This window comes from Varanus komodoensis, unplaced genomic scaffold (assembly GCF_004798865.1).
Source record: "Varanus komodoensis strain SLA01 unplaced genomic scaffold, ASM479886v1 scaffold10, whole genome shotgun sequence".
NCBI lineage: Eukaryota > Metazoa > Chordata > Lepidosauria > Squamata > Varanidae > Varanus > Varanus komodoensis.
The window spans coordinates 14,435,976-14,449,718 of record NW_025335269.1 but is presented as its reverse complement, the minus strand read 5'-3'; the positions used below and the strand labels follow the sequence as shown (position 1 = coordinate 14,449,718).

The 13,743-nt window shown below is 41.0% G+C and overlaps 1 protein-coding gene across 4 annotated transcripts in view; it reads right to left on the bottom strand.

Moving 5' to 3' along the window:
* ELMO1 (engulfment and cell motility 1) overlaps window positions 1-13,743 on the bottom strand; it is a 334,494-nt gene that overhangs the window by 209,285 nt on the left and 111,466 nt on the right. For all 4 annotated transcript variants that reach the window (XM_044454468.1, XM_044454459.1, XM_044454476.1 and 1 more), the window contains 3 exons: window positions 13,423-13,458; window positions 1,831-1,930; window positions 515-666 (listed from right to left, as the gene is read on the bottom strand). In XM_044454468.1, the coding sequence (XP_044310403.1) occupies window positions 515-666; window positions 1,831-1,930; window positions 13,423-13,458 (288 nt within the window). The remainder of the gene's footprint in view (window positions 1-514; window positions 667-1,830; window positions 1,931-13,422; window positions 13,459-13,743) is intronic.

Here is a 13,743-nt window from a genome sequence, read left to right as displayed (position 1 = left end):
GCAATTCGTCGGGAAGAGGCAGGAAACCTGCAACATTTTAAAAGGATAACATCCTTGGTTTAATAACAAGAACCTAACATATCAGCATCTCACTGTATAGTCCAAGCCCATAGGAGGCATACTTCCTCAATCAAACAATATCCTCGGAGAAACTTTAAAATGGGGGATAAGTGACTTGCTGAGTGACATGTGATGAGATTCTTGGGCGAACATCGCCAGCAAGAGAATAAGTAGTAAAAAGAGTCAGAGAAAAAGCATCAGACCAGGTGGGCTGCTCCAGGGAAGAAACTGTGACATAAACTAGGCTGTCAATGTTTTTTAGGAACAGCACCCTGCCTTTTACTCATGTTGGGCCTGGATTTAGGCCAAATTTTGTTAAGAACTTTAGTCCTGGCTCATGCTATCAGTTTTAATTACATTTTGTCAATTTGCAAAATATTTTAAAGAGCAATTATAGATAACCACTTGATCACACATAAATAAAACAACCAAGACAATACCCAAAGCTACTCACCCTTGAAGATGTGGGATTAACTGGCCAATCGTTATCTCTTGTGCCACCTTCTGGTATAGATCGTGGCTATTCAGCACCATCGACTCCAAGATGGCTAGTGACCGTTGCAATATAGCAATATCAGTAGGAAACTTGCTCACATAACTTGCTATCTATAAACAAATCAGGTTCCTTATATGAGTACGTAGTTGGATGAGAAGGAAATGTTCTAGCAAAATAAGTAAGTTTGTGGGAGTATTTGGCTGTGATAAATCCAGGATATAAAAATGCTAGGGTAATAGTACATACGCATTTGGGTCAAACATTAATGCCAGCACATATGTAACACCAAATTGTGGGTAACAGTGGAAGGTGGAATCAGTATGTGGAAAGGAAATACATGATCCTCCATTTTTCTGTTAAAGCCATGCTTAAAGGTGACAAACATTGCATCTGCATCACTAAATTGCACTTTGCAGAGACAGGTACGCTGTCTACCAGCTTGTGAACTAAATGCTAATAAGCGTTTAACAACCCTAACACCAATATTCACAGATTTTCACCCAACCATCCTCTTTAGTAGGATGGCTAAACAGATATGCTATTTCAGTCAAAGATAATAATGTCTGATAACTTGTGTCCATCTTTAACATGGTTAGGAAATTATAATTTAGTTATCTTTTTTATACTTTCCATGGCCACATTCCAGAATCCACTTCTTTCAGGCTATGCCTACTGCATGTACAAAAGGTCATGCAGTGCATTATCCATAATTTATCATATGCTAACTTATAAAATTATGGCAATTCTCTCAAATACTATCATTGTTGGCATAATCCAGCAATAGCTAGTTGTGGTTGAATTGTTAGCTTTAATTAAATCTCACTCTCTTACTTTTACTAAGATTTAGGAACAAGAAAATTGCTAGAAGTTCTCATTGCATTCTCATCAGCATCCTTATGAGTTTATTTATGCAGAAGGATATATAGAAAGTTTCATGCCATGGATGTAAATTAGAACTTGAATCTTCCCTTTATGCTACCAAAACCACCAATAGTTCTTTATACTTAGCAGCAGGAGCATATCTCAGAAATACCACACAGAGATTCCAAGAAAATAGCCCCAATTGCAGCTGTCAGATGCAATCGTAATCAACAAGTAACTATGATACTTTGTACACAAAAGTTCCATGCTACTTCCAAGAGTAGTACAGAAAATTCTCCAAGCACCCCCTTCAATTCCCTGTTTTTCACATGAATGGGGCCAACACTTATACAAATAAATGTGGCAGATGCCATCTTACCTACTTTGGCCCTTAATGTCAGATAAAAACATACCTTTTTTATGAAAGCCACAGAGAATGTGTCCCAGGATACAATTCCATGATCCATCAGCTCCACAAATGCAGTCAGTGTGAAGGACAGCATATCCCCAAAGCTGGAAGAGACATGAGCCACTGCAGTAATGGGTTGTGCTACTGAATGAAAAGAAGTAAGAAGCTCTGGTGGAATGCAAAGAAAGCAAAGGTATGCAAAAAGAGGCAGAAGCAGAATACAATGAAGGCCATGCAACAAAGAAGCATCAACATGGTTTCATGTGGAAGCCAAAGCCCTGTCACCTGGAATAAAATGTGTAAGGATGTGTTTGAATTCTGTGTGAAAAAGGTAATCCCCAAGAAAAATCACTCATGAGGATTTCATCCTGCCCATTCAAAAGATAGATAGAAAAGGTAAATGAAACAAAAGGTTCTTTTTCCACTGATAGGTTCATGGTTGTTCCTGAATCAACCATGCAAAGATGGAGACATGCTACAGGGTCATATATTCCCTTCTACAGCATGAATTCTGCCCAGTGGACTTAACCACATTTAAGGCTTACATCAGTACCAGCCTTAACTGTGGTTGACATAAAGTAGAATTCATTCATTTATTAATATAGCATTCAATGGCCACAGCTCTGTGGATGGTTAGAGAGATTGTTCTTGCTCAGTTGCAAAGTCATGTCTGACTCTCTGCAACCCCATGGACCACAGCATACCAGGCTCTCCTGTCTTCCACAGTCTTCCAGAGTCCACCCAACCTCATGCCCACCGCATCAGTGACTGCATCCATCCACCTCATTCTCTTCTTTTGGCTTCAATTGTCCCCAGCATCAAAGTTGCATTTTTTTTTCCAGTAAGTCCTTCCTTTTCATTAGGTGGCCAAAATAGTTGACCTTCAGCTTCAGTATCTGTCCTTCTAAAGAACAGTCAGAGTTTGTTTCCTTTAGGATTTGATCTCTTTGCACTCCAAGGGACTCGTAGGAGTCTTCTCCAACACCACAATTCAAAAGCGTCAATTCTTTGGCCATTAGGGTGGTACAGAGAGTAAAACCCTCAAAATAAACTATACAATGTAATATAAACCCTATTCATATAAGGACATATAAGGACATAAAACAAGTTTGCGCAAACAACAGTAAACATTCTAGAATCTTTTAAAATGTGTATGTTATCAAATGCCTGGGACTCCACAAGGAGACCCTCTTCCCAATACTAAGCACAGAATATCCTTAGGAGAAAGGATATGGAGGGGCTTCTCACATGACAACTGCAGTGTATGGGCAGATGCACACCAAGAGAAGCATTCCGCTTGGCTACTAACCTAAAATGAACTTCAAATCCTGGCTTCATAATCATGATAGAGAAAGCTCGACTGAATGCCAGGGTTTATACATGGTGGCCCAGGGAAACAGAAAATTTTGGAACTAAGAGTTGGCAACCCTGGGATGTCAGCAACTGTTTGGAATGAGTGTGACCTTGTTTAGATCCCCTTGTCATTAGTTATAAGAGAGCAGTGTAGTGGTGCGCAAGGGGCATTCTCTGTAAAAGCCTTTTATAAGAATGGTGATAGTGTGATTGCTGCACAAGGGGGATGTCACCATCATTACCAGTTAGGATATCATGATTGTGTCCCATCTGCTCATGTGATTACAACATGGATGAAGAAGAAACAAGTTCAGCCTTGAAAAGGAAATCCCCAGGTGGTGCTTGAACGGTCCGCACACCAGAGAATACTGAGGCTGTTCAAGCTGCCATTGTGAGGAGCCGTCACTGATCTTTCGACAACATGTATCATCACTACATTTGGGATGATGAAGCATGCAAACAATACTGCACAAGTTGAAGTTCCATCCCTAGAAATTGCAGATTGTGCAGAACTCAAACCTGCTGCTTCAGCAGTCTCAACAGGATGGAGACACTGCCCAACAATTGATAGCAGCAATTCAACAATTGTTTGGAAGGTGTGTCATTTCACACAATGGTGACATTCCATGGCTTCCACGATTCCCAGATCTCATGCTTTGTGTTTGTTTTGTTTTGTTTGTTTTTGTGGGGACATGTTAAAAGCCACGTGTACTGCACATGTCCTGCAACCATTGCTGAACTAAAAAGGAGGATTGAAGAGGAAATGGCTGGCATTCCTCTTTACATGCTATGTCGAGCAATACAGAATTTCCACAACAGGCTGTCAGAATGTGTATGGAGAAATGGACAACACCTTCATGATGTTATCTTCAAGACATAAAATGAATATTGAATGAATACTGATTACCATAATTAATTTCATATCCTGTACAATACATTTCATCATAAAATGTATTTTGTAGTGTGTTTATTCATGCATTGAAAGTCAATCGAAAATTTCCTGTTTCCCTGCACCACCCTGTATAAGCCATTGTGATGGGAAGAGAGGGGATGGGGATTCAAAGTAGAGAAAAGAGGGCTACGCATGAGCTTTGAATGACAGGAAAGAGATGAAGCATGTTACATCTCTAGATCCTCCACATGTTACAGTAATTTGAACACCTTTGGCTATATGTTATTGCAACTAGCAGGGAGCAGAGTCCAGAATAAAAATTGTAATAAGAAACTATGTAAATCAGGAGCTTATACTAATGGGTCTGTAGTGTAAAAACTACCCTATCTTTCAGTTTTGAAAAACTAATCAGGTACCTCCAAGACCATGATAATTCAGCCCAAGATGCAATCTGGTCAGAAAAAAGTCTTTAGGATCAGTTGGGATAAAACCATATTAGAGGTGATCCTGGCAGATAAACTAGGCCAGTGCATTATCGCCATAACAACCTCCACTGGGTCATCATAACAGCTGTGTAGGATGCCTGAATTTCCTGTGAAGCGTGGATTCCTGCTTCTTAGCAGCAAGGATTACTGATTAGCAGGTCTTCTGCTCTCTCATGAAGACCAACTTACACAATATAAACCTTGTGTTTAAAGTCCACATTTGCATTTTTAAAGCCAGAGAGGGTTAGCAGTAATTCATCATGCTTTAACAAAGTTCCTTTTACACTTCTGTAATGACACCTGGTGGGAAAAAAGACCTTTTGAAATAGTAAGAGCTACTTCACAGATTACACTTTTCTAACAAATGCGCTTGTATTGCACATGTACATGTGCTAGGGAAATGGGTTCCACTGCAGGTCTCCCACACTGCCATGTACCCATGGCATAGATACATTCTATCTATGGAACAGAAAACATTTGCTGTTCCTCACCTGCAGCAGCAAAATAAAATTTATCCAAGCTAATCATTCCTGAACGGATGCAGGTGGCACAGTGGTTTAAACTGATGTGGTGCTGGGCTGGCTGATCAAAAAGTTGCTGGTTTGAATCTGCACAATGGGGTGAGCTTCCGTGTCCCAGCTCCTGCCAACCTTGCAGTTCGAAAGAATACAAATGAAAGTAGATAAAAAGGCACCACTTTGGTGGGAAGGTAGCAGCGTTCCGTGCACCTCAGTGTTTAGTTGTGCTGGCCACTTGACCATGGAAACTGTCTGTGGACAAACACTGGCTCCCTCGGCTAGGAAACGGAGATGAGCACCACCCCCAGGAGTCAGACATGACTGGACTTTAATGTCATGGGGAAACCTTTACCTTAATCATTTCTAGTGCAGCCACTTGGCTTAGTGAGAAAATCCTTTCCCCATACACAGTTCTCTATCACAGAGTTGTCATTAGTTGTGATGGGAAGGAAACAGATCATTATTATCCTGCATATCCCACCTAGTTTGGTAACTTTTCTCCATGCACTATTAAGACAATTTATTATGCACCCACTAGATGTCAGCATAGCACCAGAAAAGCTTCCTGAAGCAGGCTCCTAAATAAAAAGTGTTCTGAGTACTGAGTCAAAGAACAATTGTAGAAAAAGTGAAGACCGCAGAACAGAAGACTGAGGGGCGAACTCCTCGGGCAGAAAAAAGCCCTACAATTCCCAATACTGTAGGACTTTTTCTGTAGAAACAGGCATAAGAGTGTATCCCAAACTGCTGATGCTGCAATTCCATGGTACCAATACTTGGGTATTGATCCCTTAAGCAAGCATAAAATTGTGCTGTAAGACCTGATTTGAACAGCACAGTAGAGACATAAATTCAAATACAGGTTAGATAAATGTGTACCTGCTAACAGGCTAGTCTCTTAATACTCAAGACTGCATCATGCTAAAGTTGCATTTCGGGGGCAAGAAAGGAACCGGCAACTTCCCTCCCTGCAGCAACCCAAAACCGCCTCGAGTCAATGACATTCCTTTGGCATCTGCTTTGTACGAACAGGAGCCAGAAGTGGAAATGTTCAGCTAAGGCAACCATGGTAAGGTTAGTGCTGCGGAGAAATGTCACAAGGGAACAAGCCCTGAGGCACAGAACAAACCAGCTACTGGCAAGAAGGTGGCTGCCTCCAGGCTAAGCTGATTCCCACAACAGTGCATGCCACTGCAGGCCGAAGAGCAGGTATGCTGGACAGGGGATGACATTTCCTGCAGGGGTTATCAGAGGAAGCTGCTTCGCACCAGGCTAGAAAATTTTGACCATCTGCCCCACAGTTGTCTATCTGGGCGGATGGTGGCTCTCATATGAAGTGTTCTTTTTCATGGAAAAACCTGGGACTTTCTATATGCATGGCATGCATTTTATCGTGGAGCTACAGACACTCCCACAAGGAAGAAAGTAAAAGTAAAAAGAAAATCTATGTCTGCTGATACTGTGGGTGGTTAAGTTCCCTTATCCTTTATCACTCAGCTGGCTCAGGAGCTTAGAGCATTTACACCCAGTCCTCAGGCAGGCTCAAATCCAGCAGCTTCTCTTTCATCATGAACCTGCATGATGTTCCTTCTTAGACAAGTATATGAGTAACATCCAGTGAAACGGACAAGTCTACAGGGGTCTTTTGGGACAGCACATATATAATCTCCTACACAGCAGTGCTTTGCAGTATATAATGGCAACATTTCTGGTAACTATAGAACAAAAGGCAGCAGCACATGGGAAGTTATTATTACATGTATAGCCTGCTTTTTTCCTCCAAGGCAATGTACACATACCTACTTCTCTCAATTTTGTCCTCATAACAACTTCTAAGGTAGGTTAGGCTAAGAGTCAGTGAACCCAGTGAGGTTCATGGCAGAGTGGGGACTAAAACCTGGATCTCCTGAGTCCCAGTCCATCACTAACCACTACACCACACTGAGTCTAGAATGCAAAATGCAAGGATCATTGATGCTACTCTATCCATCAAAGCCAGGGGTGCGTCACTTGTGACCCTCCAAATGTTTTGGCTTACGACTCCACAGAGCCCCAACTACCATGGCCAATGGAAAAAGGAACCATGGAGATTGCAGTTCAGGATATCTGGAGGACCATAAGTTGCTCACCAGCGCTGATAAATGCTGAAATCACCACTTCACATGCTACTGGTATATGCTGCCATTTTTAAAGCTACCCAGAACTCAGCAGTTCATGTGACCAGTTTTTTGTTTTTTGTTTGGCTTCAGCATGAGGTCATATTTGAAATTTCTTGGGAGTGTTCTCATCTATCATAGTGATTTTTTCCGGCTAGGTTAGGTATAAAACCTGAAGTCTGGCTCAGCCTGGTTCCCCTCATTTGCATTACCAAACATTAGCATCCTTTTTCCCAACCAGAAAAAAGCTGCGCTTTTTAAGTGGGGAAGTGTGCTTTTAAAAACATACACACCCATAATGTGCACTTTTACTCTGTAGGAAATAATGAATTCCAAACATGAAGGCAAGTTCAGAAAATTGCAACCCCGCTCCCCCTTCCAAATTGTGTTTGCAGCTGTAAATGGGACATGTTCTTTGATGATGAACAAAATTCTTGATGATGAACAAAATTCTTGTACAACCCTACTCTAAGTTACATTAATTTATCTGGAAAGTGCCATAGTCAGTATGTGTGTTTTGCATTAAGTTCATTTTGTTACTATACAGCTCACATACCCTTTCACTGCTAGCTACCTAGTAACTTTGTACAGGCATTCACACCTGTATAAAATTATCATAAAGTGTGAACTAGAAACATTGGAATATTGAAATAAGTATTTTGTAATTTTTCCTTCATGGATCACTGCCTTGCTGTGGCAAGGGGCTTGTGTAGCACAATGAAGCTATGAGCTATGCTGTGCAGGGCCACCCAAGGCGGACAGGGCATAGCAGAGAGCTCTGACAAAACATGATCCACTGGAGAAGGAAATGGCAACCCACTCCAGTATCTTTGCCATGAAAACCCCATGGAAAGTACCAAAAGGCAAAAAGATATGACGACGGAAGATGAGCCCCTCAGGTTGGAAGGTTTCCAATGTGCAATGGGGGAAAAGCAGAGGGCTAGTACTAGTAGCGCCAGAAAGAATGAAGCGACTGGGTCAAAGCTGAAAGGACACTCAGTTTCAGATGTATCTGGTGGCAAAAGGAAAGTCCAATGCTGTAAAGAACCATACTCCATAGAAACCTGGAAAGTAAGATCTATGAATCAAGGTAAGCTGGATGTAGTTAAACAAGAAATGACAAAATTGAACACTGACATCTTAGGAATCAGTGAACTAAAATGGACAGGAATGGGTGAATTTAATTCAGATGACCGTCATGCATACTACTGTGGGCAAGAATCCCTCAGAAGAAATGGAGTAGCCTTCACAGTCAATAAAAGAGTAGGAAAAGCAGTACTGGGATACAACCTCCAAAATGACAGAATGATCTCAGTTTGAATCCAAGACAAACCATTCAACATCACAATAGTCCAAGTCTGTGCCCCAGTCACTGATGCTGAAGAGGCTGGAGTTGACCGGTGCTATGAAGGCCTACAACACCTTCTAGAAATAACACCAAAAATAATGCCCTTATTATCATGGGGGATTGCAATGCTAAAGTAGGAAGCCAAAAGATAACTGGAATAACAGGCAAGTTTGGCCTTGGAGTACAAAATGAAGCAGGGCACAGGCTGGTAGAATTTTGTCAAGAGAAAACGCCGGTCATAGCAATCATTCTTTTCCAACAACTCAAGAGACGACTCTACACATGGACATCACCAGATGGTCAACACAGAAATCAGACTGACTATGTGCTCTGCAGCCAAAGATGGAGCAGCTTTATACAGTCAGTAAAAACTAGACCAGGAGCTGACTGTGGCCTAAATCATGAGCTTCTTGTTGCAAAATTTAGGCTTAAATTGAAGAAAGTAGGGAAAAGCACGAGGACACTCAGGTATGACCTAACTCATATTCCTGATGAATATACAGTAGAGGTGACAGATTTAAGGAATTAGATCAGATAGAAAGAGTGCCTCAAGAACTATGGACGGAGGTTCACAACATTGTGCAAGAGGTTGCATCTAAAATCATCCCAAAGAAAAAGAAATGCAAGAAAGCAAAATGGCTGTCTGAGGAAGCTTTATATACAGCTGAAGAAATAAGGGAAGCGAAAGGCAAGGGAGAAAGGGAAAGATACACCCAACTAAATGCAGAATCTGAGAGAATAGCCAGAAGAGATAAGAATGCCTTCTTAAATTAACAGTGTAAAAAAATAGAAGAAAACAATCAAATAGGGAAGACCAGAGATCTCTTCAAGAAAATTGGAGATATGTAGGGAACATTTCATGCAAAGATGGGCATGATAAAGGACAAAAATGGCAGGGACCTAACAGAGGCAGAGGAGATTAAGAAGAGGTGGCAAGATTACACAGAAGAACTATACAAGAAAGACCTTAACGTCCCAGATAACCACAATGGAGTGGTCGCTGACCTCAAACCAGACATCCTGGAATGTGAAGTCAAATGGGCCTTAGGAAGTCTGAGCAACAACAAAGCTAGTGGAGGGAACAGTATTCCAGCTGAGCTATTCAAAATCTTAAAAGACGATGCAGTAAAAGTGCTACACTCAATATGCCAGCAAAACTCAACAGTGGCCACAGGATTGGAAAAGGTCAGTTTACATTCCGATACCAAAGAAGGGCAATGCCAAAGAATGTTCAAACTACCACACCATTGCACTCATTTCACATGCTAGCAAAGTTATGCTCAAAATCCTACAAGCTAGGCTCCAACAGTATGTGGACCGAGAACTACCAGAAGTACAGGCAGGATTTCAAAGAGGCAGAGGAACTAGAGATCAAATTGCCAACATATGCTGGATCATGGAGAAAACTAGGGAGTTCCAGAAAAACATCTACTTTTGTTTCATTGACTACACCAAAGCCTTTGATTGTGTGGATCACAACAAACTGTGGCAAGTTCTTAAAGAGATGGGAGTACCAGACCATCTTATTTGTCTCTTGAGAAACCTGTATGCGGGTCAAGAAGCAACAGTGAGAACTGTACATGGAACTACTGATTGGTAAAGGAGTTTGGCAAGGCTGCATGCTGTCACCCTGACTATTTAACTTATATGCAGAGCACATTATGAGAAAGGTGGGGTGAGATGAATCACTGTTGGAATTAAGATTGCTGGGAGAAATATCAACAACCTCAGATATGCAGATGATACCACTCTAATGGCAGAAAGTGAAGAACTAAAGAGCCTCTTGATGCAGGTGAAAGAGGAGAGTGCAAAAATTGGTTTGAAACTCAACATTAAGAAAACTAAGATCATGGCACCCAGTCCTATCCTGTGCCATCTGCATCCCCTTCCAGTCCCATCACTTCCTGGCAAATAGATGGGGAAAAAAGGAGGTAGTGACAGATTTTATTTTCCTGGGCTCCAAGAACACTGCAGACGGTGACTGCAGCCAAGAAATTAAAAGACGCTTGCTCCTTGGGAGGAAAACTATGGCAAATCTGGACAGCGTATTAAAAAGCAGAGACATCACCCTGCCAACAAAAGTGCATATAGTCAAGGCTATGGTTTTCCCAGTTGCAATGTATGGCTGTGAAATTTGGACCATAAGGAAGGCTGAGCACCAAGGAATTGAGGCCTTTGAATTGTGAGGAGATCAACCCTGACTGTTCTTTAGAAGACCAGATACTGAAGATGAAACTCAAATACTTTGGCCACCTAATGAGAAGGAAGGACTCACTGGAGAAGACCCTGATGCTGGGAAAAATAGATGGCAAAAGAAGAAGGGGACAGCAGAGAATGAGGTGGCTAGATGGAGTCACTGAAGCAGTCAGTGTGAGCTTAGGTGGACTCTGGGGGATAGTGGAGGATAGGAGAGCCTGGAGGGATGTTGTCCATGGGGTCACGCTTTTGTAATTCTTTGAAAGATGAGACTATTCCTTTAAAAGTACTATACCCATTCTTACTATTATTCATTTATATAGTATTTTACACAGGCAGATATAGCATATTTGATGTTTGATATCTTTGCCCAAGACTCAGACGGAGAAAAATGCACATAGCCTGAGGGTTATTATCTGTTTTCTTCATAGCAATTACCTTTGCCCCAAGACAAGATATTATCTGTTTCTCATGTCTACATCTGCCTATTTGAATTTTGGTCATTACAACAATCATGTAAAAGAGGGGACTGTTATATTCATTCTTAGAAATGCAAGAATGATGGCTTGTGATGGTGGGAATTGTTGTCTAATGCATCAAGAAGATGCCAGGTTGGGGAAGAATATCCTACAGAATCCTGGTAATGGAATTCTGTTAAAAGAACCAGAAAACCTTTCATACCATGCCTCCTAAATTGCTTTGGAAAAGTCATGACACTAAACCAATTTTAATTTTTAAGATAATTTAATATGTCAAAAGGGTATTTCCCAAGCCACAACACTGTAGTAAGTAATTTCGCATAACAAGGTAGATATGGAAGAAAAGGTACTAGAAACAGAAAAGAATTTTACAAACCTCATCTTAAAATCGAGCAGTTACATCAACTTATGCTCGGTTTCTTTTTTCAAATCCTTCTCCTGAAGTGTCATACTTAAAGGAAAGCTGGTATCAACTAGAATGCTACATTTGACAAATCAGACTAAAGTCATTAACTGGGTTCAGCCAACACACTCTCAAGGATTAAGTATGGATTGAATGGAGGTGGTCATTGAACTGTAGGCTGTAGCTGAAACATGGGTTATCATGTCTGATCCAGTAAAGATAAAAAAAACATAATGAACAACCTACAGTTCATAACCCAACAACAAAGGGCAGGTTTTCAGATGTTGTTTGTGGTTAACAAGGCAAGGCATGTTAGCAGAGCTGGGTTCCAGCAACTTGGTAACCCACATTTCAATGACCATCAATGGTTCAAAAACAACCCGCACTCAATCCATGTAAGCGTGGGTTATCATGTTGTCTCAATGCAATCATTGTGCACATCAAAAATGATTATTTATTTATTAAATGCATTTATACCCCGTCCTATCACTTCAAGCGTCCTGTCACACCTGCATGTGCCGCCCCCGCCTCCTCGCACACGACCAGGCACCACCCTTCCAGCCCGCGCGCCCAGCACCAGCAGCTTTCAACTGGCCCCCTGGTCAAAAGGTTTGAGGACCCCTGCTGTAGTGTCTTGAGTTGAGCTAGCAAGTGCTACTTTCTCTCTGCTAGCCACTGCTCACATCAGGACACTGTGTTTGGAGTTGAAGGATTATCAATACTCAATATTGCCCATTGCACAATACTGTACAAAGTGCACACTAAATGTCAGTCTATATTCTGCAATATGTTGCATGACCTCTGAATTCTCTAGCTTATAACATTATTTCCAAATACTGGTATCTCTTTGAAACGAAAGTGATGCATTGGTGGCTTAAACACAGAAGGGTCTTTGTTTACATAAACAACAAATGGAAACTTGTTCTGACAACTTTAAAAGAAGGATTTGACACGCTGTTGCCACAATTTTCACCCTCTGCTTGGTCCCCATCAACACACAGAAAGGCATGTAAGTAAAATGCCTTTGCACATGTTTTTGTATACAAGGAGTGAGGAACAACATATATGAAGAAAGGCAGCAGTGATGTCTGCAAGAACTTCCAGACTGATTTGCCTCTGCAGTGATTCAGAGTCACATGTCACAAGAAGACCGAAACCCACTTCTGGCATTTGCAAAAGAGGGGTTACTATAAGAGCAGAGGAATCAGAAGATGTGTGCCTTCCTCCTCTCTCAAACTCACCCTTCTAGACAGGGAAGATCTGCAAGAGCAGCATAACCACAATCAGCTTAACACAGACAGAAAGGTAAACATGACCCTGGCCTATATTTTCTGTTATTGTCTGTTTCTAGAAATTAATAGGACCATAACTCTAAAGTTTATGGTTAAATCTATCAACAATGTAGAAGTACTAGACAGAAACATTTTGTGAAGTTTATAATAAAGAGCTGACAGGTTGAAACAAAATAAGAGCCCAGCAGCAAGTAGTAACACTGGCACCAGCAAACAGCTTAGCAGGTACATGAGAAGGACGCATCCATTTCACAAGCAATGAATGAATAAATGAATGGATAAAATTACAATTCACAGTTGAAAGTTCTGTAATAAATCTTTGGCATGTAGCATTAAAAAGCAGGAAAGAGAAGCAGAAGATTTGCTGGATCAAACTAAGTACAGATATTTAAATAAAATCAGCAGGAAGGGCCTGGAATTTAATCATGCAAAGAAGAGGAAGTTTGCAGGGACATGAGCCAATCAGATTCTTACCAGGGCTTCATTATCTTCTGTAATTTCTGATATCGTCTGCAAAAATTTAAAAACTCTCAGGTAAGGAGAAACATTTTAGGATATCAGCTCTTCAAATCTCTGTATGACTTACAAAATCTTATGAACACAACCACAGCCACTATAGTTGGCAAAATTTCAACTGAAGCCAACTTGAAATGATGGTATTTTTCAATCATTTGTGGAAGGAAAGAATTAAAAGCAACCAAATACATTTTTTACATTCAGAGAAAATCAGATCATTCATAGCAGCACTTAAGAACTATGCCTATGTACCAGAGTGTTCCTGACAGGGAGAAAAGC